Raw genomic sequence first — 25,805 nt, forward strand, 5'->3', positions numbered from 1 at the left:
AAAAAGGCAGCCCAGCCTCTTACATACAAATGAGACACAACTATGCTATCTGCCCTCTTTACCAGAACTGGAAACCTTCTTGTGTTCAGCTCATCCCTCAAATATGCTCTGGAGCTTTCTGAACATTTCTTGAAACAGACTATGTAGCATTCCACACCACTGGGTTCGTGCAGTTGGCCTGGCCCAAGGCCAGGAACGAGCTGGGCCCCTTGTCCGGCCAAACACCAGGACTGGTTCCCACCTTCCTCTGGTCTTTGTGCCCTCCAGCTGTGGGCCCAGATGCAGCTGTGCTGCCCATGTGCTCAGCAGCTGGACCCCCGCTCTCTTCCTGCCCCGTGCCCGTTGCCACTCACAACGTGCTCTTCTCTGGGTCTCACAATAAGGGGAGATGGTCATCTCCTTTCTGGCCTAATATTGAAGGCTCAGGATAATTCCTTAAGGAGATGCTGGCAGTATCTGTTACATCCACATGTGCCTGCTTCTGACTTCTAAGCAATTTCTAATCTGAAAGGGTTAAAAATCAAATACTCTGATTTCCCTAATTCTCAGCTGGTTTGATGCTTGTCAGACTTAAAGACCTACAGGACAAAGCATCTCTAATTTCACTTCATAAAAATCTGCTGAAGGCTAGAAATTAGGAAGAAGTTTTTAAAAGCTGACATTTCTGTAGTTCTCGGCTATAGATCGGTTTTCTGTGTTTTCTTTCAACTTCCAAAAAACTCCTAAAATATTGCTGTGCAGTGTAGTCTCGAGACGTGTTATTAGGTTGAGATTTTGAAGGGGGGAGATGCCAAGATACAGGACACATGTTATAAATTAAATGTCTTCTGCCACTTTTACAACCACTTTTATAACTCTGGAATTAATTGTGATTTTATTTTATTTTTTTACGCAGAAAGACAAATCTTAATTTGTTACAGGGCCACAGAGCTCATGACTCAGGAGTCAGTTCATCATGACTATAAATATTCAGCCCTGAGACAAACAGCCCGTGTTCCTTGTCATGTACTTGAATGACTAGTGCCAACTTTACAAGAGAAATGCTACCAGATTTTTCTTTGGGTCATTTTTGCCCTCAAATGTCTTGCAGTTTTGCTTGTTTGTTCTGGTTTGGTTTCTGTTTTACGTCAACAAGGAAAGCAGTGACGTGCCTCATGCTTTTAGAGAAACTGTTTTCAGTAATTTGTGCATATTCCATATATACAAGTAGTTGAAAATACGTTTTTAAAGTTTCATATTAATGTATTCCAGGGAACAGAATTATGAGAAATAGGCAGATAGTCCAAGGCCAGCTTTTGACTGACTGGTTTTGCGCAGCTAGCGTGGCACACCTCACCCCAAGAACCTAGAATTTCAGAAGTGGTCAGTATCTTTTTCTCTTGCAAGAAAACAGAAAGGTTTAATCCTTTTCTGGGCCTTCTGGCATGATAAAACTATAGCAAATCTTCCTGCAGCTACAACCACAAAAACAATGCAGCATCTAGCATTTCCTATGAGAGAAAAAAAAATAATTAGCCTTTTCAGAGCTGTTCAAGAACTTCCCTCTCTGTTGAAATCCTGGTACTGCTGCTGTTTTTACTCAAACCCAGCTATGATTTGCATCAATGAGATTTTGGGGTGTACTTTTTTTGGTTGCAAATCAGAGATGATCTCAGATAAGTACATTTTGTGGTTCCATAGACATCCCAAGACTCCTGACAGGGAATGAGAAGAGAGCTTTCCTTAAAGGCCTCCAAATCTTAGAGGCTGTGTGCATTGTGGGGCACCCACTGGAAATCAGGACTGTCTACAAACCCTTGGTTTCGCAACCTGTCTGTCAGGCAAAGTGCCACCAGTGTCAGCAATTGCCACGGTCTCTGCAGCAGCAGCGTTGCCAACATGAAAGATGCAAAAATCAGTCTTTCCCCATCTCTTCTCCCCCATCTTCCTTGATGACAAAGCTGCTATTTAAAAAATTCATCCTTCTGGCTCTTCTGTTTGCCTTGTGTTTTTTTGAAATGGGAAGATGTGCATGCTTCCTGTTCTAAAGCAGTGACTAGGGCTAAGAACTTGCCTTTTATAATAGTTCTCACATGTTCAATTGAGCCTACACCACTCGGTAATAACCTATTCTCTCCTTTTTTAGGTAACCATCCCACTACACTGGGGATGGTCACCAGAGTGACTTCTGCTTCTGATTCCCCAGAAAATGAATGGGAGAAATAAAGTAATGTCCTTCTCTCCATGGCAAAAGCCCCAAGACCATGAAAGTTTGTGGAAATGCAGATATGCTGGCTAAAAAAAACCAAAAACAGAGTTTGCCGAATACCATAAATTACTTTTGGTTTTGGCAATAGATACACCAGCCTTCTGGTATCGGTTACACTCCTTCCTTTTACACAAGTCATCATGAGAACATTTATTCAGGATGCTAAAGATGGTGCCTCTGTTTACTCGCTGCCTATGGAGTTCCTATTGGTACCTGCTGGTAGAGCCGCAGCTGCCAAACTACTTAGGTTCTGGTTTCTAGCCATTGGTTATTTAACTACTTACACAAAGTAGAAACAATTTAAAAGATGAAATCTAGAATATCGCTCTTTCAGGACAGATACGGTAGTATTATAGAAGGATGAAATAGATGCTAGGATCCCTTAGAACGGATGAAGAAATTGTTAGTATGTCCGACAGCCCAGGAGAGAGCTCAGATCTCTGGGCTGCTGTGCTATCAAGTAGATTAAATATAATTTGTGTACGCTCACATATGCTGCCAAACATGACACTGGCACAGTCTGCATGCCTGGAAGTATGAGAATTAGCCCCACCTAGTCTGCTTTCAGACAGGGTTGAGTTTCACTTTGATTTTACTGGCCGTTGCTAACATGGTCAGTTCTGCTGGAAAAGACAGAGGTCCTGATGAACAGTAACTTGAAAACTGAAAAATGAGTTACTTAATACACAATAAATCATACAGTAATTATTACAGGTCCTTCACTTTTAGTTTGCTGGGCAAAGAGTTAAATAGTTGAAAGGCAGTTTCCTTTGGAGAATGTTTATTTGATCAAGTTCAGTGTGGCTTAGACCCCAAATAGAAATACTAGCTTCAAACAGAGCAGTACTATGAAAGTAGGAATAGTCTGTGGCCTTCCAGACCTCACAAGCTATGTTGGTTTGTTACTCAGAGTCAAAACAAAGATGTCCCTTAAAACACATATAGATTAACTCTGTGTATTTCACACACCACAATCTTTTATTTTGGATCTGCCTTTCTCCACAGTCATTGGGGCTATGCCAAAGTTACTGAGATCCTGGATGAACCGTAGACTGCTCAGTAAAAAGCCTGTATGGTATGATTGGGCCATCAGAGCTATTTAGATCATGAGAGAACAGGCTTTAAGTGCTACTGCTCCTGTTTACTAAGCTTGAAGTATTACATTCTTCATATTTTGGAAGACTGCTTATCTTTGCCTCTTGATTCCCTTTACATTGCAGAAAGCAGGGTGAGGAAGAACCAAGCGGGTGCCTCTCTTAAATGGAATCTGGGAGATCTTGTTAGCTGTAAGGTGTTGGTTTTATGGGGTTTTTTCAGCTGTCTGAATCTTCAGACTTCTAATAAATGCACTAAGCATTAAAAAACCATTCTTAATACATGACGAGATCAAACACATAATGGAACAGTCAAACTGATGCAGATGCTATTAGTACAGGAACTTCATATCATGTCAAATCTGGAGAATTATCTTTGATCTATCTCCAGATCCTCCTTTTATTTGTAAACATCCAGCTAATCACAGACTTCCTCTGACTTTTATGAAGTGGAAAAACTGCATCCTTTGTAACATCTCAGAAGAGCTTTAACTTTGCAGATGTTCATGATTTGTGTGATGGGGAGGTATGAGCTCCATCTGGTGGCTAACTGGAAACATGCATATTTCTATTTAAAAAACTCAAAACATTTCCACTGTTGAGCAGAGTTTACTGTGTGAAGAGTGAAGCAGATCCTCTTGCAGCTGTGCATTCCTTAGGCAGCTTCTGTTTTCAGGGTAGCTAGAGGATTTTTGAGCCTGGGAGGAGGGCACAACATTTTACCTCGAGTCTAGCTTACTGTGGGCTAAAAGCTGTCACCAGTGCCAGCAGTTCTCAGGTGTTCACAGTTCTGTATGTACACCACACCACCACAGTTGGCACTGATTAACAGTATTTTTGCAGACTCATCGGAAAAATGTAATTTAATATTCATAGGCAACCCACCTTCCCACACTCAGAGGTGGTCCCAAACAGCGTAGTTGGTGTATTTGAGGGTGGTGGTGTAAAGAAGCTCAGTCACGCTGCGTGAGCTATGTGTGATCTACAAATAACAGAGATCTTTCTTTGACTGTAAAATGCAGGCCGGCATCTTAATAAACACCAGTGTTAAATGCTGATGTTGCCTGGGGAAAAATAATGTTCACATGCATACTGTAGTTAGAAATCCCTTTTTTCCTCCTTTCTTTGTTTACAAACAAACAAAACAAAAGGCATTTCCTGACCTTTGAGTAAAAGGTCCTGACCTTTGAGTAAAAGTAAATTGACTAGTAAAACCTAGTCAAGTAAAAGCTATTTTGAGATAACAGCACCAGTCCAATGAATTCTCCTCAGAGATTTGAAGAAAGTAGTAGGTAGACACATGGACTTACTGCCAGAACCAGCAGTACTTTGAAGCTAGTAGTTTGCCCTAGACCCACATGTTCACATCACCCTCCTGTCATGAAATGAAAGTAATTTGTCCCAGGTTGCTTTTTTGCCCACCGTCAGTATGTGACATGACACCGAGGGCAGGTAAAATATACAGTCAGTTGTGGACCTGGCATATGCTAAAAGGGCCTGGCCACATGTCACACAGGGTATGCTATAATGCATGCTGAAGTGTGGGGCACCACTCCTAAGACTTTCCTCTCAGAAGTGTGCCAGCAAATTTAGCCCTGAGCTGGCCTTGAGGATGCTCTAGCAGGTAAGTAATGTAGACAGCTGATAAACCTGGATTCATGTGCAGCCTTGAGACTTTTCCAAGGCTGCCATAGTGTGCATAGAAACAGCAAGTGTAAATTAGCCAGAAGTGGGACAGCTGTATACTTTGTGCAACATGATTTACATATCCAGAGAAAGCAGTCAGTGCACCAAGGGAAAAAAGCCTGGGAATTGTCTTTAAAAGTTACATCCGTATGTTTCCAATTTCTTCACTGTTCGTATCGGATACAGAGCTGCTCATATTTGTTATAAATTAGTTTGGTCAAAAGAGACTTATGGGAATTGTAGATGTTTATATCATTTATCTGCATTTAACCAAAAAAATAAGAATTTGGTGACAAGAGTTAAGTAAATCTATAACAGGTACCTCTGAGTTAGGCAAGAAAAAAACGAACAAACAAAACTCCCAAACAGAGGCAAATATGAAGCAGTAATAAGTATTCCAGGGTGGGGGAGGGGGGGTCCAAGCTATGAGAAGTCCAGGCTGAGAGGAAATAAAAGTCATGCAGTTTTTTGAGCATCCACTAAGCTAAGTCATAAACCACTGCTGGAATGTAAAGTGAAGTTTTTCTTCAGCAAATCTTTAGCTGTTTTGCAAATGGAAGACAAAGGAGAATGAAACAAACAAAAGTTTCTGAAACAAGGTCAAAACATGGTTGAAGGTTAAGATATGTTTTGGTAGGGTAGGGGTTGAAGGAAATGAACCATATGGCTTTTAAACAGAGTTCCTGATTGTGGTAGGTGCTCTGAACAGAACTGAAGCATGGGCATTTGGAGCAAAACCACACCGTAGTGAGGTGGGAGGGACCACATCATGCTAGCAAATACAGTACTGGAGTGTGGGCTTCTGACTTTTAATATTTTTCTTGCATTTCTTTTCTGCATGGCAGTAGTGAAATAGGGACTTCTAAGCTTCTGAACAACTGAGAGAACCAGGTTTGAAGAAGACATGAGGAAGAACTGGTCGTCAAAAGATTTCATAAAAACTCAGAACCGCGTGTGCCAGATCTGAATTGGCACCACCTTTGCTTTTTTTGACATACTGCACCAGTCGCAAAAGGCACCAAAACAGTCAAATTAGAACTTGCAGTAAAAGTTGTGTTGGACTCCTCTCTGTATGATAAGACTTACTTCCTTGTGACTATTATTTACACCTGTTAAAAACAAATTTGAAGACTCCTTTCATAGAGCAGACAGCCAAAACAGGCAGATGCCAGGTGTTAAGGGCTGCACTGAAATGAGTTTGCAGAATTTGCTATTCATGTGCTGGAGTGCTCCCTTTCTGAAATAAGGCTTCTTAGAGTTTCTGTCAAAAACTGTTTAGATTTTTTTAGTTCAAACATTAGAAGTATGTACTCATGTACAATGCTAAACTATCATGTTAAAAAAAGAAAGGAAAAAAAAAAGTATGAGGTGAAAAAAAAAGTAGATCTTAAAAACTGAGGACAGAGGGTCCCTGAGGAGGGACAAGATGGTGAGAAAGATCCAGCTGACCTGATTCCCCTGCTGCCATGATCATCATTTGCAAGCTGAAGAGGACCTTCCATGAAGCACAGTGCTTGTATGTGGATAGTAAAGAAATGGTGCTCTGGTTTATTACAAGAATGGTGAAAAATTTTTACCAACAAGGAGATGAGTAGATGTGAAATAATCTTCACAGGGCACAGGGTGCACCTTGTTCTGGATCTAAGCCTTGCAAAACTTTACTTGAAGAGGAGAATCAGGCATGCATGCTCAGATTTAAGCATTTTAGGAATCCTGATGCTTACAGCTAAATTAATGGGGGGGAAAAAAAGCCCTAACAAAAAACCAAGGCAGTTTCAATTTAGGGCCAGCATGGATTAAAAAAAAAATACTCATTTATTTTGTTTCCCCCAGACAGCAATGGGTCAGATTGAGACATGTAAGCAAACTAAACATGCTGATCTATATTCTGCTGTAGTTACGCATCTTACTAATTCTACTCATGACTATAAAAGGATGTTTCATTGTTCAGTATAACTGTTATCTCAAGAAGAGTTTGTCTATAATTTTATATATAATTGGCATAATTTTCATTACTGTTGTTACGAAGTGTGTAAAATACTGTCTGTATTGCAGCTTGTATAGGGCATGTGTCTGTGCTTGCTTTACTCTTTTTGAGTTTATAAAGTTGCTATACAAATGCAAGAAAAGATGTTCAGATATTTTTGAATATGGTTGCTTAATCTAATTACACAGTCCCAAATACTTCAGCATATAGATGTTGAAAGTATCGGCTCTGTTAACACATAACACCTTGAACATTAATGTAGGCATTTTAAAAGCCTTCAGTACAATATTGGAATGCTGATGCTTCTTCCCAGTGGCTGTGCTGGAGCAAAGGGGAAGATGGTGGCTATCTGGGCAAAGCCAGATCCCCCTGGGGATTCTGCAGGGAGAAGGCACAATATAGCTGGCAAATCTAATAGAAAATGGGTGTCCTTGCCATAGAGAACAGGAAGGACCTTCACAGTAAGACCACCATGAAACAGAGAAGAAAAGGGCATTATGTTTATAGCATCACCTAAAGACAGGCTTCAACAGTATACTAAGTGTAGGACATAGAATAGGCTGTGACTGTTCTGTAACTTAGCAATTATTCGTAGACTATGTAGAGTATCGCTGAAGACATTCCAGGCTAGTTTCATCATCTTTAAAGCTTATTCTGTGCTTTGATACAGTATCTTTAATAAAATGTTCTTACAAATCTGCTTATTATTTTCATTTAATTCCATCTAATACCTGAATCAATAACAGTCCCAGCAACAGGGTGAAGTTCCAGTTACCACCTGATTCATCTGCTCCTGTGTTTTTCCCATTCACCTGCTGAGAATGACAAGAAGGAAAACTGAGATGAGTAAAAATCAGATAATCATAGGAATGAGAAAATAAATTTATAGTGCTGCTACAGTTCAATTATTATAAACATTCTTTACACTAAGCATTTAAGTGGATCTGAGTGATTAATCAAATCATTTTGATCTCTGAGTATGAAGTATTGGTCTTTGCCTATGTTTACAGTACACTATTTCCCTTAATACTTACAATAACTGTAATTTACAGTTATTGCCAATAATTACAGTATGTTGTTTAACCCCATTCACACCAGTACAGACAAAATTATCTGTTTTCATTTATTCACCCCCTGGACCATGCAGAGTATGTTTTTAATATCTTCAAACAAGACTAAGCAGAGTTCAACTTTAAGTATACTAGAAGGAAAGACCAGAATTCAGAATAATCCTGGCAAGCTGTAGACGTGATCTGAAAATGTAAAATGTTACTTAACAGGAACAAGTGCAAGCTGGAATCATTAGCTGTGCAAGTAAAGGAACAGTTGCTTAATTTCATAGGATTGTACAATGGTTTGGGTTGGAAGGGACCTTAAAGATCACCTAGTTCCAACCCCCCTGCCATGGGCAGGGAAACCTTCCGCTAGACCAGGTTGCTCAAAGTCCCGTCTAACCTGGTCTTGAACACTGCCAGGGATGGGGCAGCCACAGCTTCTCTGGGCAACCTGTGCCAATGTCTCACCACCCTCACAGTAAAGAACTTCCCAATATCTCATCTAAAACTACCCTTTCAATTTCCATTGAAAAGAATAATGTGTTATTTTGGATCAAATCCTGCAAATAAGTCTGCAACATCACACTGTTGCAAATAAGGGTAAAAACCTAAATGTCTAAACTGGAGTATAATCTGCTCCTTCAGAACTTCTAAGGCATGAGCTAGTAACACCTCCAGTTTTGATCATGCACTTAAGAATAAGATACAAGTTGCATGCAGAGAATCCAGGAGAAAGCAATGAGAATGTCTAGAAGATGAGAAAACTTTGCCTTTGAGCACAGATTGAACGATTTTAGGTCATCTTACACAAAAGATGGTAGAGGGGAAACATGGTGTTTTTCGTATACATAAAAGAATAGAATCACTTCTTCTCATACCCACAATTGATAGAAAAAAAATTACCTTAAATTGCAAGAAAGGAGATTTTAGTTAGACACAAAATGAGACTAAATGACTTATTAAGGTCCTTTTCTGATCTGATTCTATTATTACTGGCAAACTACCTGCTTTAAAGTCCCCTATTTATTACTGTCAGTAGAGCTGGCACTGACTGCAAGAAAAGGAGGCTGCAGTTCTAGGAAAGTAAAGAACTGACTGCCTATAATGCACAGCACACCAGTTTATCTAGTTAGCACTAGTGATCCTAACCTCAGCTTTTAATCATGTCTCCGCAACTGTCAGAAGTCTATGTAAATAAATATGTTTTAAACCCACTTAATTATAAAATAATTATTCCTTGAAACATCAAGCATTAGTTTAATCAGTGTTGACAACTTCCACGATTTTATTGAGTCTAATCAATCTGAAGCAGCTTGGTTTTCATTATGAGATGGTGTAATCAGCAATTTTACTTATTATTTAAAAAATTAGCTCTGCAGATTACACGGAAAATCCTAAAAGTGCAATCCAAACATATGCTGAAGATTAAAAAGCCAGAAGGTGAATAAAGCCATGTGTGTTTTTTAAACTCATAATTTTAAACTAGGTTTATAATTTTAGGAGATCTGACTCATGATTTTTGAACTTCTGGTTTGGCAATACCAAATTTCTCTGCCCTATATTCTGCTGTTCTGAGTATTTCCATATTACTGATCACGCATTTGTGTAATTTGCCAAAAACATACTGATTAGCAGAACTTTGTTATTCACAAACACAAAGGAACACTTAAGAAAGATGATGTATTGTGGCTGCCTTTCACATTAACAAGGAGCATCTCTGTGCAAAAAGTGGAAGTATATAAAAAAAAGTAACGCAAAAAACTTACATGGTTCCCTCCCACATACACTATGCTTTTTAATACAGCAGCACCTTGTCAGAAGAATCTTGTCATTTTATATACTGATAGTTCTTGTCTGAGTTCCAGTTACTAGACATATATTCACAAATATAAATGAGATGAAGAATTTCAGTGATGAAAAGATATTATGGCAAAGTATTCTTCGTTCTTAGCACAGCTGTTGCTTAGACTTTTCTGAACTGATTGCTGTATTATAAAATAATTCATTTATCCTCACCAATACAATCTGATTTATGCAATATTCTGGATAGATTTACTAGGGAAATAGATGTGAGGCAAATGGATACAAGGGAAATGGATACCAGAATTTAAGGTCTAAGGACTCCTGATTTTTCAAACCTGAACAGACCATTCATTGCATTTTAACTTTATCATTTTAATGATCCAAGTGGCTGACGTCTGACTGAACTGTAACTTGTGTTCACTCCTATTTTTATACTACATTGCCTTATAAAATATCAAGATAAGGATAAGGGCTGAATTCTTAGCTCTGCGCCAGATACTGAGCTCTTGCTTCATTGAAGAATCTAAATACCATCCATCTTCATTTCTGGCTGGGTAGTGTAATGGAGAAGATCCTACAGCACATTACATAATGCTGCCAAACAGGATGCACGGGTGCATTATTGATCCTAAACACAAATAAAAGGATCAGAAAGACACGTGCTACTTCCAGAGGTGCCAACTCACTGTTCTGAAAGTTGAAAATATGGCTTACACATTCAGGATGGGAGAATAACAGCGAATGTTTTGTTAAAGAGAAAATCAGACTTGTGCTGAAGTCCTCACCATAAGCTCACTCTTTAATTTCTGAACCAGTCTGTTTAGCTCACCTATAACATGACTGCATATGAAGCAACATAAAAGAAAATCATGTGGCTCTTCCCATATGAGAGTATGACAGCATAGATGAGTTGGTCCACAAATTGTGCTGCAAGTCTTAGAGAACTGCTGACAAAAAACAGGCTTGTAATAGCTCTGCTGCGAAGAGGGAATAAGTCTAATGATGTTTTGGAGGTTGCTCCCTCTAGTTAGACAGGACTTTCTCTAAGGTTGTTGGTAAGAGATGATGGCAAGAACACCACATGAACTTCTGATTGGGAACAACAGCTTAAAAAGCAGCTCAGACCTATACATATTGTTGTACAAGGAGAAAACAGCACCTGTGTGCTCAACTGGGAAAGAAATACTTCTGCAGCAGGCTAAATGAAATATTTGGTAGCCCGAGTCTACAGACCTTTTGGTTTTTCCTGAGACTGATCATGAGTGTGCATTTACACCATAAGCATTAAAATGGAATGCTCATACATTCATCCAAGATCTTTCTCCCAAATTTACTATAGCAAAACAACAATTCAAATGATGAAATAAACAGGACTGAGTGACTACTATCAGGATAAGCAGTAACCCAGTCAATGCAAACAGCTCTTTAGCAGGTTACCAGCACATCTGCGGTATCAGCACATCTGGGTATCAGCACAACCATATCATGGCCATCCTAGTTGCTGGGCTAAGGGAAACCCAAATAAGTTTTGTCTGGAGCTGTTGTATGTATTTTGTGCCTGAGCTGATAAAACGTACATTAAAAAGCTTTAGGCCAAAATTAATGAAATGTCACTTCTAAATCTGATAAAACCTGATTGATTACAGCTACACTTAAAAGAGGTATCAAAGTAATCTTGCTGCAAAGACTGGTTATTGTGCTAATCAATATTGTGCTATTTCTTAGTTCATTTACTCTCTCCATCTCTGTTTCTGTACATACCTTTTTGAGGCAGGAATCCTCTTTTTACTCAGAAATAACATGATCTGAGTTTGTACTGCAGCTATCAAAACACGGTTCTTGTACATTACTGGAGCTCCTCAGGGACAATCCTCACAAGGACACAGATAATAAATACCAACTTTTCAGCTGAAACAGAATTTATCAACCACCTCTCTGTATTGCTCTGGCATTTCTCCTCTCTCCATATGATACAATCAACTGAATGAAGTAGCAGTGAATTACAGGAAGACATAGTTTTGTGATGAATCAGTCACTGGTCTAACTACAAGAGAAACCAACACCCTTCCCATCAAAGAAATATGCATATGGTATATACAGAGCAGCTCCTGTTGGAGGTATGGAGAGCTGATGGTTTCTATTTTCTATTGACTTGTTTGGATTTCCCCAAGGTCAGAACCTGTGTGAAAAAAGACCAGGATCTGTGAGAGAATAACAGTTACTTAAGCATGTTCAGTATCTACCGTCAGAAATCGAAGCTTTTCCATCTCAAAACTACATACCCACATACTACACAAAAAAGGTGGAATCCTCAGGTCTTGTAAAAAGGTTTTGAAAACCACACTAATCGCAACGAGGATGTTTTTGAACGGGAGTTGGAGTATCTATAACTGCGTGAACACAAATCGGTCTGGGAAAAGCTGTAGCATATTTTCTATTCACTCTATGAGGGCTGCTCGAGCATAACGCTGAGGGCTGGGGACAAAATTAGCGATGATATAAGCGTACAGTGTATTCAATCCTCTCACGTAACACGTAAAGACTGTGGGTGGCAGACTTTTAGCCACACTTTTAAAGTAGCTATCGTAAAGGAGCTACTCACTAAGCCTCGGAGGAAAAAAGATCTCGGTGTGGTACTTTGCTCTCCTTACTAGAACTGGAATATTTTGAAGCGTTTGTCTCAAAGTAAGGAAGAATAATTTGGAGGAAGCACAGCAGCAGATTTTCATGCGTAATAGATTTCCATCAAAGCACTTTCCCAGCTCCGAGTTAATAGCTTCATAGCTTTTGCTAAATGTAGGCGTGACGACATTCTGCATTAGCACAACAGAAAAAAATTTGGAGGCGTTTCAAGAATGGTCACCACGCAGGAACACGCAGCAACAGGGCTTCCCAAACTCCTAACTCCTGCCTTCTATGCCCTACCTCCCGACACCGGGGCAGGCTACCTGCCACCGCGGCAGCACCCGCAGGCCGTGACTGACCGCCGGCTGCAGCCGCTCAGGGCGAGCGGAGAACCCGCCCGGGCGGTATGTGCGCGGAGGGCTGTCAGCGAGCCAACTGCTGCCGAAATAAGGCGAAAAACCGCCGCAGCCTTCGCTCGCTGCGGGACCTTCCCTCTGCCATAGCGGAAGGGCGACACGCCACTGGCGCTGCGGAGAGTTCTCCTCAGGCTGGCAGCGCCTCAGCTCCGGCCCCAGCGGGGTCGCGGCAGCGGGTGGGACACGGCTCGGGGGCCGTTCGGCACTGACAAGCCGCGGCCGGGGGGAGGGGGGGCAGGACGGAGAGGGGGGGTGTGTGTGGGGAGAGCTGAATTTCTGCCGCCTCGCGACCAAATAAGGGTAAATTCCCCTCCGCTGGCGGCCGGCTGCGGCATGACTCGTACCGCCACAACACGCACCCGGAAGCGCGGCCGCGCTCCCCCCTCACGCCGCGCTCCTGAGGAGGGCGGGCAGGCGAGTCCCACTGCGACCACCCAGCCTGCTCCTCCCGGCCCGATCCCCATTGGATAACGCTGATGTCAATCACCGACCCCGCGTCAACGTCTACAGGAACTTTCTAGCAGCGTTCCGGGGCAGGGGCGGGGCCAACGCGGAGCGCGAGTGGTGATTGGCGGAGGGCGATGGCGCAGGCTGCAAGACGAGACGGATCGAGAAGCAGCAGGAAGAAGGGGTTCGTCTGGCAGCGGTACCGCGGGGAGGGCTGGGCTGGCGGGCGGGCGCCGCTGCTCTGATTGGCCAGGAGGTAGGAGGTGGGTGCGCTGCGGCAGTTCTCAGAGGCGATTGGGCGGTAGTGGCGGGCGGGTGTCCAGATTGGCCGTCAGGGTTCTGGCAGGTTCCAGAAGACGGCCCAGCCGGCTATAAAGTGTGCGCGGCGGCTGTGGGCCGGCACAGCGCGCCGCGGGCAGCAGCGAGAGCGGGCGGCGGGAGCGGCGAGGGCGGGTGAGCGGCTGAGCAGAGAAACCCGGCATCATGTCTGGCAAAGGGCCGGCAATCGGCATCGACCTGGGCACCACGTACTCCTGCGTGGGTGTTTTCCAGCATGGCAAGGTGGAGATCATTGCCAACGACCAGGGCAACCGGACCACGCCCAGCTATGTGGCCTTCACTGATACAGAGCGCCTCATCGGCGATGCTGCCAAGAACCAGGTGGCCATGAACCCCACCAACACCATCTTTGATGCCAAGCGTCTCATCGGCCGCAAGTATGACGACCCCACAGTGCAGTCTGACATGAAGCACTGGCCCTTCCGTGTGGTGAATGATGGTGGCAAGCCTAAGGTGCAGGTGGAGTACAAGGGTGAGATGAAGACCTTCTTCCCAGAGGAGATCAGCTCTATGGTCTTAACCAAGATGAAGGAGATTGCTGAAGCTTATCTGGGGCGCAAAGTGCAGAATGCTGTCATTACAGTGCCTGCGTACTTCAACGACTCCCAGCGCCAGGCCACCAAAGATGCTGGCACCATCACTGGCCTTAATGTGATGCGTATTATCAATGAGCCCACGGCAGCTGCTATAGCCTATGGCTTGGACAAGAAAGGTACTCGAGCTGGTGAGAAGAACGTGCTCATCTTTGACTTGGGAGGGGGTACTTTCGATGTGTCCATCCTTACCATTGAGGATGGAATCTTTGAGGTGAAGTCCACAGCTGGTGACACCCATCTGGGTGGGGAGGACTTCGACAACCGTATGGTGAACCATTTTGTGGAAGAATTCAAGCGTAAGCACAAGCGTGACATTGCTGGCAACAAGCGAGCGGTGAGGCGGCTGCGTACGGCTTGTGAGAGGGCGAAGCGCACCCTCAGCTCTTCCACACAAGCTAGCATTGAGATTGATTCCCTCTTTGAGGGCATTGACTTCTACACCTCCATTACCCGTGCCCGCTTTGAGGAGCTCAATGCTGATCTCTTCCGTGGCACCCTGGAGCCAGTGGAGAAGGCTCTGCGTGACGCCAAGCTAGACAAGGGCCAGATCCAAGAGATTGTGCTGGTGGGTGGCTCTACCCGAATCCCCAAGATCCAGAAGCTGCTACAGGACTTCTTCAATGGCAAAGAGCTCAACAAGAGCATCAACCCCGATGAGGCTGTCGCTTATGGTGCTGCAGTGCAAGCAGCTATCCTCATGGGAGACAAGTCTGAGAATGTGCAGGATCTGCTGCTGTTGGATGTCACCCCTCTGTCCCTGGGCATCGAGACAGCTGGTGGAGTGATGACTGCCCTCATCAAGCGCAACACCACCATTCCCACCAAACAGACGCAGACCTTCACCACCTACTCAGACAACCAGAGCAGTGTTCTGGTCCAGGTGTACGAGGGTGAGAGGGCTATGACGAAGGACAACAACTTGCTGGGCAAGTTTGACCTAACGGGCATCCCCCCGGCACCCCGTGGAGTCCCCCAGATCGAGGTCACTTTTGACATCGATGCCAATGGTATCCTGAACGTCAGTGCCGTGGACAAGAGCACGGGTAAGGAGAACAAGATCACCATCACCAATGACAAGGGTCGCCTTAGCAAGGATGACATTGACCGTATGGTGCAAGAAGCAGAGAAATACAAAGCAGAGGATGAAGCTAACCGGGATCGTGTGTCTGCCAAGAACTCCCTCGAGTCCTACACGTACAACATGAAGCAGACAGTGGAGGACGAGAAACTGAAGGGAAAGATTAGTGACCAGGACAAGCAGAAAGTGCTCGACAAGTGCCGGGAGGTGGTCTCTTGGCTCGATCGCAACCAGATGGCTGAGAAGGAAGAGTATGAGCACAAGCAGAAAGAGCTGGAGAAACTCTGCAACCCGATTGTCACAAAATTGTACCAGGGGGCTGGAGGGGCTGGGGCAGGTGGCTCCGGTGGCCCAACCATCGAAGAAGTAGATTAAAGAGGACTGAAACATAGACTGGTTTATGGACAGTCACTCCATTCTTTGCTTTGTATTTTTTTTCTAACCTTTAAGGAAAACGTCCTTGCCGATAACAGAGTTTATTCTGTTGGGTGTGTATAAAGGCAGATCTGTCAGCTTGGTTTTGATAAAAGGGAAGGCACGTCCTGCTTTATAAGGTTAGTAATAGACAAGTTTTGTTAATTCACATACAGCTGTTTGTACTCTGGATGTTTGTTTAAGTGTCTCTTCTAAAGTAACCACTTGACTGTTGCAGCTGACAAGTTTCAAGTTATGCATGAGAATCTTTACAGAAGATTAAAAAAAATATGCCAAATTCAGCTTCTGGAAATTTTGGTAATAAATAAAACTTATTTAAAGCATAAACTTATCTTCCTCCTCTCTGTGAAGGGGCAGCAGCGGGGTGGGTGTGGGAGGGGTGTGTGAGGAAGACCTCCCTGGTGGTGTCTGTGGCCCCTGAGCGCTGCACCCCCCTGGACCCTGCCCCACTACAGGCTTCATAGTGTTGGCCAGTGCCCTGGGAACGTGCTTGGAGCAGAAAGTGGGTAAAGCGGCTGCTGCAGAGGGATGGGGGTGGCAGCTTGCTGGAATAGAGCCTAGCCTGGGGAGGGAAAAGTTACCTCAAGTTGGGGGGGTGTTCTCGGGCAGGACCTGCTCTTCATCCACAGCTTGTGGTGTGGGCGGCAGGACCCAGCCCAGCTGCTCCAGCCCTGGAAACGCGGGGGAAATGTTGTGTTTGTCTCACTGAAAGCAAACAGTGGGGAAATAAGCACAAGAAGAACAGTCGTGCTTGGCAGGCGCTGGGCTTGATAAAATAGAAACGGGTTTGTGGCCAGCTATTGTGTTGTTATAGAGTTATTTTTGGGTTGCTAGTGTGCAAGATGAGCATATGATATTTCACTGAATGTGTTTGGTTTTTGTTTGTGGGGTTGGGGTTTTTTTTTCCCTTCTCTTATGATGATCAAAAGTACAGCTGCCAAGGACACCCTGAGAGCTGGGAGCGCTGAGCAGAGAGCTGAGATGCTGAACTTGATGGAACAGGCAAAATTTGTAGTAGTTAAACTTGTCTGGCTTTACTACAAACTGTCTCCAGAGCTCTTCATTTGTTTAAGAAAGCAAAAACCATGCTGTGTTTAGACTCTGAGGAGCTGCAAATTAATGAGCTCTACTGGAGGAGCCTGATGACATGCACATTTTTGACTGGCTTGTCCTTTAAGGGAAAAAACCGCAGAGCAGTGGGCAGCTGAAGGCAGTCATCTGCTGTGTTTTGGTTTGTTTGCTCGTTTGTAAGTGGGAGTGTTGGGGTGCTGGGAAGCATGGCAGCACTGCCCTGCTGGCTTCCCGTGCTGCAAGGAAGGTTGAGGACTTCAATTCCTTCAGCTTGTAGCTGATGTGTGTGTGTGTGTGTGTATATATATATAAAAAGTCTATAAAAATCTTTTGTGATAAAAGGCTGACAAAAATAAACTTGGTTGGTGTTTAATAATCGGCAGAGATTTAAGACTCTGGTTTACTACGTGGATTTCTCTTTGCTTGTTTGCCAGGGCACTGACTGTGGAGTTTTCTTCACTGGCTACTGAAAGGGGTTACAGTAGCTGCCATGGGGGAATGTGAGGCTTGTTAAAAGCTTGTTTGATCAGCTATTGTCACAAGTGATTCAAACCCACTTCAAGCTTATTGAACGGTTCCTAGTGAAATGGCTGTGGCATCGCTTAGAGATCTGAGAAGTCACAGCAACTTCAGCACCTGAGTGCTGCAGTGAAATCTCGAGAGGCTGTAATGAGGCTGGGTGCTTTTGGTGTTGATGTGCATGGCATCTTGCTGGCAGTCACCCTCTTGATTTCCAGGCTGAGGTATACAGGACCCCTGGGAATGAGGCAATACCATGAGTTTTAAATTTTACTTCTTTTTCTAGGAACTAATAGGTACATATGCTTATGAATAGAGTAGATGATCTGTAAGTGAAAAGTTGTTGCTGCAAACTGCCATGCTTTGCTAGATACACTCTTCCTGACTGAAATCCCACTACTGTGGAATGACAGTAAGGATTAGCTAGCACTCATGTTTGTTGAAAATGCAGGTTAACTTTTTTTTCCTACTAACTGACTGGTACTTGCCCTTGCCACATAGTTTCCTTTACTTTTCAGCCCTTGGCGTGCATTCCTCAGTGTCACTGCCCAGTTATTAAACATAATTTTTTGTTATTTTCCTCAAACGTCTATTTAAGTGTATTGCAGAGCTGCTGTAGCTAAATGCACACAGCAGATGGTTTGTCACATGCCTGTGCTGTCATCTGTCCTTTCTCTTGGCTTGGCCACTGCTGCTCTGTGCCCGTTGGTGGTGGGGCAGGCAGGGAGCAACAGAGACCACAGAAGTGAAGTACCTGTCCAGATGGTTAAAATATCCCAGGGGCTGAGGGCATGAACAGGTTAACACTGGAGTGATTGTGTGTGTATGTATATATATATTTTTTTTTGTTTGTTTTTGCCTTGGAAAGGGGTATTTTTTAGTGTGGACACACCTGAACTGTGTGTGGGATATGTGAAAGATGAGAAACTTCTGCTGATTTACATGACTGGCAAAAGAGTTAAGTCCTGAGGCACAAAGTAGCCTTTCAAATATGTGAACAAGCCCCCAAAATGCAAGAGGCAGGAAACTTGAAGGGCTCAAAGATAGATTCCTTGCATTCATTCACTTAGTTTATAAAACAAAGAATAACTTTGAGTTGATCTTCAGTATATTGTACTTACCATAGAGTAAACCCTGACCCTATTAGTTGAAACTTCCTATAGGCTCTGGTGGGTCTACATTCCCCCTTCCCCCCGTTTTCTTAAAGAAAGAAAGTAAGTAAATGTCAGAGGGGAAGATGCTGCTCCTCGTTCGCAAATAGCTGTGTTTGGTGAGTACATGTAGCTCTGGGGAGTAGTTGCGCATTTCAAATGAATTTGGCAAAGCCAGGAAAGTAATCTTGTCTAAAATCTGCAGTTTCATTGCTTCCGTGCTCCGCGTCTCTCATCGTTAGTACTGTCCTGACTCACCAGGAAAGCCAGCGCCTTCTGTCAAAACCATGGGCCTGGGTTTCTGAATTTGCTTATTCTTAAACAGGGCTGTGCGAAGGACCAAGCCCATAGGAAGGATATAAAGTGACTATAACTTTGTAACTCCTTGTATTTGCTGATCGAGTTTGTATGGATGGTATTATTTCATATAGAAGAACAGCTGCAGCATTAATACTGGAGAATTTAATCACCCAAATTAAAACCTTAAGCGCCTTAGTGCCTTACTTATGGTGCATCCAGGTGTGGAGCAATGCAAAGCAATCACTCCTGTATGTGAGGCAGGTCGCCCTGCAATTCCACACTGCCACTTTGCAGGGGGACGGGAAGAGCCAGAAAAAGACAAAGCCTGAAAGCATTGCTGCAACAATGTGCCATGCGAGAGCCCTTGGAGGGAGCTGAGGGCAAGAGAGCTGTCTGAGGGCAACCCACCCGGGAGCTGGAATGCTGAGACGTGTTTGGGCAGGCTGCGTCCAGCCAGCCGGCTGGGTGAGTCAGCCCTGTGCCCTGCCGCCTCCAGAGCGTCTGTTTGAAGTTTGCACACAGGACTTAGCAGACAGGCTGCAGCCCTGCTCATCCCTTGTGATACCATCTTAAAGGCAGGAATGAATATATCCCTGCAACCTTCCTTTTATCTCTCGGGAGACATGGCGTAAGGCCCTGCAGGCTGGGCAGCCTTTCTCTTGGGACCTGCCAGTCATTTGTTTGAAGGGTTCTCCTTGAAGGGTTGGGGTGCTGTGGGGCACAGCCATGGGGTGACAACTTTGAAGGAGATGTGGCATCTCAGTACCGCACCATAAATTTTGTCTTCTCCATTGTAAGCCACCCCAAGAGGTACATATGAGGAACAGCAAAAAAGAGGGGAAATATTCAGGGGAATTCACATTTCCAGTCTTGCCACTACACTAAATGCAAGGCATCACATTAAAAAGCATGTCCTTACACTCAAGAGTAAGGGCATGCTTTATTTAAAGTTCCTTTTTTTCAGTCTTGTCAGTGCATTGCAATGTAATAGCATTTCAAGCTCTACTTATTTAAAAGCTGTTCCATGTCTCCTCTTTTGCCATGTTCCTGCATGAGTTTTCCTTACTGTGTCCCTTTAGAAAGCACACAGTGGTCTAATCTCTGCCTACGTCAGAGCCACCGTACCTTGGCACATGGGAATCCTGTGGTATTAAATCAGCAAAGCATGTGGATGCTCTTACAGCAGCAAAATTATGCTCTGCAGTTGTTCATCACAGGAAAGTTATCACCCCTCCCTACCCCACAGCGAAACAAGTTATGCTAGTAAAGCTGCTTTAGCACACCTATGTGGGTCAGGTATCACATCTCTCATCCACATATTTATGCAGGTAGAAGCCTATAGCATAGACCTGCCTCCAGAGTAGATTTTGCTTGCAGCGGCATGGTGATTATATAGTTGGGCAGGCCAGCATTTCCAGATGCAACAACATATTTCATTTCCACATATGAAACAGCAGTATTAAAAAACCCTGATCCACCCTTGCATGACCCATTTGCCTTTACTCTCTCCTGCATCAGTAGGGTGTAGACAAGCTGGTTCCTCTTGTCATCCCAATAACAGCATAAGCCAGGAATTTTAGAAAGGAGGTGAATTTCCCTTTAAAAGCCAACATGGGTTTTGTAAGTCTTTCTTTTAAGGAAAGACCAATAGCAGTATAGGAAATTTTTGTTCCTTTTCTGTTGCTGAAGACACTCTCTCCCATCATTCAGGGCTTGGTTTAGTGCATGTTGGCCCATGCAAAGTTGGCAGATTGCTGTTGTATCCTGGACCGAGCAGCATAAGGTCATTTTTGCTCATGCTTAGGTAGCAGTTAGCAGTGCTTGGACCCTGTCTGTTGGAGCAGTTCAAAATGTTGCTGCTCCAAATGATTGCACGTCAGCAGTTAAAACTCTATTTTTAATAGGATTAAGGAACAAAAAGACTTCTAGCAGTACCAATGCTATCTGTTTGAGGCAGCACTCTAAATAAAACCCCATGGATGTAGGGTCTTGGTTGTCTTGCTATTCACTGGTAAGCATAACGATGTGTTTTAAATCAATCCCTGTAAGAGCTGTTGCATGGCAGAACTGACAGTCTAGCAATCACATGTCATAGCTGAACACAGCTTTTTTTTTTTCCCCAGACTGTATCTAAAAATGTAAACATATTTCTTTCAAAACCACGTTTCTCCCTCAGTCGGCAGAATCCTTTTCCTGCTGCAGACCTCATTCACAATGTGTTTGCATATGTACCAACACAGCCTGGTTAAAGACAACTGATGCTAGTGAGTCCTACTCCTATCCCCAGCACTACAGGTGGAAGCTAACTAAACTAAAAATTCTAATAAGCCAATAAGTCGCTGTAACAAACTAAAAACTAAAAGTAAAGTTCCCTGCAATAATTACCTTCAAAACGCATAAAATTGAATAGAGAAGATCTTGTCTATAGTACTTCTATATTAAATTTTCACTTGTTTTCCTAATTCTGTAGCACGTAGATGGTTATTATACCCTACAGCAGAACTAGAAAATAGGCTATGACATTTTTGTTGAGCTCCATCGATTTCTGAGCACCTCAGAATACAGAATCAAAATAAAAGTTTTGAAAATATCTACTGAGTATGAGATACATTTAAATACTTCGTCCTTTCTATTAGAGGCATGTTAATAACAAAAGGTTGATTACTGGGGGCACAAGGCAAATGCCTAGCTCTATGAAAATAGCTGACAACTGTTAATGTTCAGTAATCTCATCTGAAAAAACCATGCAGAGGGAGTAATTGCATGAGGATTTCAGTAAAAGAATGTGCAGCTGGTTTTTCTGGCTTTCTAGAAGCAGCCTGCATTCCTGTAAGCAGTGCTAGGCAATCATTGCCTCCTGATTTCCCTTAGACCTTCGGTCTGCACTTGGTAGCTAATTCTGCCTTTGCCTATCAAAGACCTTTAGCCAGTTTGTGGCTGTGGATGTCGTCACCACTGAACACGGCAAATAGCCAGGCCACAGGGCTCTGAATCTGCAGCAAGGCTGGTGCTGGTGTCCCAGGAAGACAGGATGTAAGGTGGACACAGTGTTTCTCCAGAAGTTACAGTGCAGCTATCTAACTACCCCTTGCTGTGGATGATCCAAGGAATGGGACTGAAACACAGCAGTGCTGATATGTGAAAACTGTGCAAATTGCTGAAAGCAAGGAATTAAGAGGTTCAATTTTGCACAAATCTGAAGTGAAAAAACATACCGGTGTTCATAGTATCACGCCTAAGGACATTATTTATTCCATTCATATAGCACGATCCTGTTTTTAATGAGCAGGCAGAAGTACTTGGCAGGTAAATGGCGTAGCCATGGACTAAGAATTAGTTACTGTGAAATTGAATTCTGCACTTGTGTTTCTAATACAAACAGTAGTGCGCACACACAGAGTCTAATATTCCCAGAGAAACCAGGGCTGTCATTTCACAGACCCTGGGAAAAGAGGAGGAAATTAATGCGGTGGGTATGGAAGACAGACTTGACACAGCAAGAAGAAACAAGAGGCAGAAAAGAGGTGAATGGCTGGATGGTGAGTCACTGATAATTTTGTTGAGTTTATTCATGTGTTTATTTTCTGGGTGTGATATCCAACTGAAACATTAGATATACCTAAAGCATGGATGTATACACATACTGTTGAGTGTTCCCAGCTACTGGGATGCACATGGACACACAAACACCACAAGAAACAACATTAAAAGAAGCCTATTAAGGCTGCAAGGCCAGTTGTTCAGAATTGTGACCATCGGAACAAGCTGATTTCTTACTTTCTTTGTGCTTGTGCCTCATAACCCAGTTTTTAATTATGCAGGAACAGTTTCTTTAATTTTTTTTGCTTCTGTAGGGCACTGGCCTCAGACAGTGCACACAATGGGCAGTGTATGCGCAAAGAAAGTAATATTTCCCAGTACAATTTACATCTTATTTTTTGTGTGCTTTCCAGCCTCGGCTCTGGAGAAGAATTATTGCTTAGGATGTTGCCTGTGAAGGTAATCATCATCACATCTTGAATGCTTCACAATATTATCAGTTCAGGTTTCCCCCCTGAGATGTGCATAATTCCCACAGAAAGAAGGTGATAAAACAGATCACCAAAAGCCAAATGCCACGTGTCTATTACGTGGTCTTCCCTGGAGATGCCAAGGAGCTTTTTTTTCAGACAGTTTAGTTTCAATTGCTTCAAAAAGCAATTCATCAAGTGCTTTTTAAGGCTGTTCAAAGCAGAGTTCCCATTGGCTTCTGTCACAGCTGTGGATACTGAGTCCTGCATTTCAGAATTCCATGAAGCCAAGCTGTTTGCTCAGAAAGAAAAGAGCATGCAAATAATGGTCATTAGGGTTGAAAGCAGGTTGGAGTGATTTGCCTGGCATTCTGTGACTGAAGCCCACGTGGAAATCAGTTTCCCATTTAGCCTTCAAACTGCTTGAACTTTTATACCTGAATTTCACTTCTTCTAATCGTCTGGCTCACTCCTTTTGCAGCTTCCAACTCTTGCAACAGCTGAAGCAGGGATCCAACAGACACTAATCTCCTTTGCTACACAGTGCCAAGCTTTTAATTTTTTTCCGGACTGATACCCATTTGAGCAGTCAGCATGGGTGGGATGCTTGATACTCACCTCTGCAACCTTAACTCATGAAATACTTGGGCTGAATTGTTCTCCTCCAGCAAGCACTTGGTGAAGGGTAGTACAGTGCTGCTTCTGAGTATCCCAAGTCTCCTGCCCTGGTAACTCAATCAGTCTAAAACTGCAGCCTGTCCTGATCCCTGTGTTGGGCCAGAGCCAATTCTGTCCCACTCTCCATAAATCCCTCCTGGATTTGTCTTCATTTTCCCCTGTCTGCTGCCCTGATTCCACGTCCTGCCTAGCCAGCTCTGTCTTTAGCCACCAGTTCACAGTTTTCCTTTCCAGTTGTTCTCCCTGTAGGTAGTTCTGAGTCTTAGCTTCTCCCCATCTTTCATCTGGGCTTTTTGTGACAGTTTTCTCCCAACATTAGTACAGGTGAAGGCTTGTCTCCCGTCTCCTGCACTGTAAATTTTAACACAGGTAGCTTAAGTACTTGCAACTCCTCCTTTACTTTTGCCAGTCCTTTTGGCATGACTTCTGCTGGAACCAAGATGGGACAATGGTCTCCTGAGGCTAATGACAGCCCTACTCTACACAAACGAGTCAATGAGCCACCGATTCCATACCTCCTCCTTTCCCCTGATGGGGAGCCTATTTCTATAGCGCTGCCTGGCTGCCATGGGTGAGATCTGAGGTCGTTTCTAAACCTGCTTCTCTCATCCTCTTAAATATGTAACTTGGCTGCCAAGTCATAGATATGTACTTGGCAGCCTGCAATAGCAACTGGAAACAAAACATACACAATACAATAACCAAAAAAAAAAAAAAAAACCAAAACCAAAACCAACCCACCAAAAAAAAAAAAAAAAAAGAGGTGAGATGAGATGGCTGTAGAGGACACGGCCAGAGCTGAATTTTCAGGCTGATTTGAGATTCTTACTTATCTATCCATGGGCTGACTCTGTTTGCATGAATAAACTTTTAAAGAGTACCTATAGGAGAAAAGATGCAGTGTTCGGAGGGCTGCGGAAATGGGAGGAAGTTAGGGACAGGTTGTTTTAGGGAAATTTTCTTTCCCCACATTATATTGTCCATTTGTTCTTCCATGTAATCATGAACATCTCAGAAAGTATTGCAAAAATGAATACCAACTTTAAGAGCTGAAATCACCAGAAATGTTCCTTCTGTCTTACTGAACTGACCTGTCTAAAAGTCTTAGGTCAGGTATTTCATCTCTTCAAAGTACATACTGGCCTAGTGCAGCTATACTAGCAAAATTTTCCTAGATTGTGGCTGGTTTTCACCTTATAGCTGACCTGATGTATTGAAAAGTGTGGTCCTCCCCCTGTCCCCTTGTCTTTATCTGCATCTCTGCTGGCCCTTCTTTGACTCCATCATGAACTGATGTAAAATGCTAACTCAAGAGAAAGTTTCCTTTTTTTTTTTTTGCTGGATTACTTTTTTTGACAGTTTAGGGAGCTGCCTTGCTGCAGGGACAGAGGAGATAAAGAATGAACACAAGATAAATGTTGTGAAAACTGATGGGAGGGAGCAAGAATGCCTCTTCCGTCAACAACTAGCCATTAGACTAGCTTAGCTGTAATGTGAAGCCTCACCCTTCATGGGGACTTGACTTCTATTGGCAAAAAGTAATTTTGTCTATATAGCTGGTATTAATTTTGGGTGCGATCTAAGCAGTACCAGTTGTACACAACACTGACCCACTGTGAATGACTAGTATGAAAGATTCTCTGCTTGCAAAAGCAAGTGCTTCACAATATCCCAAAGATCAGAATCCCTCCCTCAGAAGTGATCTGCCATGGTGTATGGGAATTATTTCCAGGGGCAACTTGCAAATCATGAGCTGATTGCTCGCGTTGGGACCTAGATCATGTCACAGACTTGTGACTTGGTAGATACACTTTTGAACCTTGTAAAGTCTGAAACTAAAGTATGTTTAACATTCAGAGTGCTGTACAGACATCAATGCCCATAACAGAGGGGCCAGGCACAGCTGCATTCACTGCTGCTGGTCCTGGGCCAGTAGCCAGGAAAACCTCTGCAGCTCCCAACCGTCAAAAACACAGTGAGCCCAGTGAGTGGCTGTGGAGATGTTATTGCATAGAAAGCACTTAACTCCCCTGTTTGGACTAAAATGTTAGCAGAGCTGGGAGGGAGCAGAGCACACAAACCATGAGTCTCAGCCAACAGAGTAGGCTGAAGGGGACCTTGTGTGTTGGGAACTGCGGTTCCTAGGGGACAGGAGGCTGTCACCAGGATACTGTCAGAAACAGTGCTTGCCTTTCCCCGTGCTCTGGTGGTGTTCCAGCCAAGCACCATGCTACCTGTGAGTCTCCCTACCTTTCCTAGCTCCATCT

At 43.5% G+C, this 25,805-nt stretch overlaps 2 protein-coding genes and 1 long non-coding RNA gene across 10 annotated transcripts in view; 2 read left to right on the forward strand and 1 right to left on the reverse strand.

Moving 5' to 3' along the window:
* ZBTB1 (zinc finger and BTB domain containing 1) overlaps window positions 1-7,711 on the forward strand; it is a 28,118-nt gene extending 20,407 nt beyond the window's left edge. For 3 of the 4 annotated variants that reach the window (XM_030484450.1, XM_030484451.1, XM_030484446.1), the window contains one exon: window positions 5,874-7,711. In XM_030484450.1, the coding sequence (XP_030340310.1) occupies window positions 5,874-5,910 (37 nt within the window). In that variant the 3' untranslated portion in view covers window positions 5,911-7,711. The remainder of the gene's footprint in view (window positions 1-5,873) is intronic. The other variant, XM_030484448.1, reaches the window with a different exon arrangement.
* Window positions 1,411-12,769, reverse strand: LOC115607311. Of its 5 annotated transcripts, none has more exons than XR_003991176.1 (4): window positions 11,635-12,769; window positions 7,747-7,830; window positions 4,228-4,324; window positions 1,411-1,490 (listed from the first exon to the last, which is right to left on the reverse strand). It is a non-coding gene; the product is annotated as an uncharacterized LOC115607311 (long non-coding RNA). The 5 variants fall into 5 exon arrangements; XR_003991178.1 differs by lacking the exon at window positions 1,411-1,490 and adding an exon at window positions 1,942-3,597; XR_003991175.1 differs by lacking the exon at window positions 1,411-1,490 and having other exon boundaries at window positions 1,942-4,324.
* Window positions 12,770-13,572: 803 nt separating this feature from the next.
* Window positions 13,573-16,129, forward strand: HSPA2 (heat shock protein family A (Hsp70) member 2). Its single transcript, XM_030484452.1, has one exon. The coding sequence runs from the start codon at window positions 13,845-13,847 to the stop codon at window positions 15,747-15,749; it is 1,905 nt and encodes a 634-aa protein (XP_030340312.1). The 5' UTR covers window positions 13,573-13,844; the 3' UTR covers window positions 15,750-16,129.
* Window positions 16,130-25,805: the final 9,676 nt, after the last annotated feature.

Source organism: Strigops habroptila, chromosome 4 (assembly GCF_004027225.2).
Source record: "Strigops habroptila isolate Jane chromosome 4, bStrHab1.2.pri, whole genome shotgun sequence".
NCBI classification, from domain to species: Eukaryota; Metazoa; Chordata; class Aves; order Psittaciformes; family Psittacidae; genus Strigops; species Strigops habroptila.

Coding starts and splice junctions, on each gene's coding strand:
- HSPA2 (XM_030484452.1), top strand. CDS start 13,845: ATGTCTGGCAAAGGGCCGGCAATCGGCATCGACCTGGGCACCACGTAC.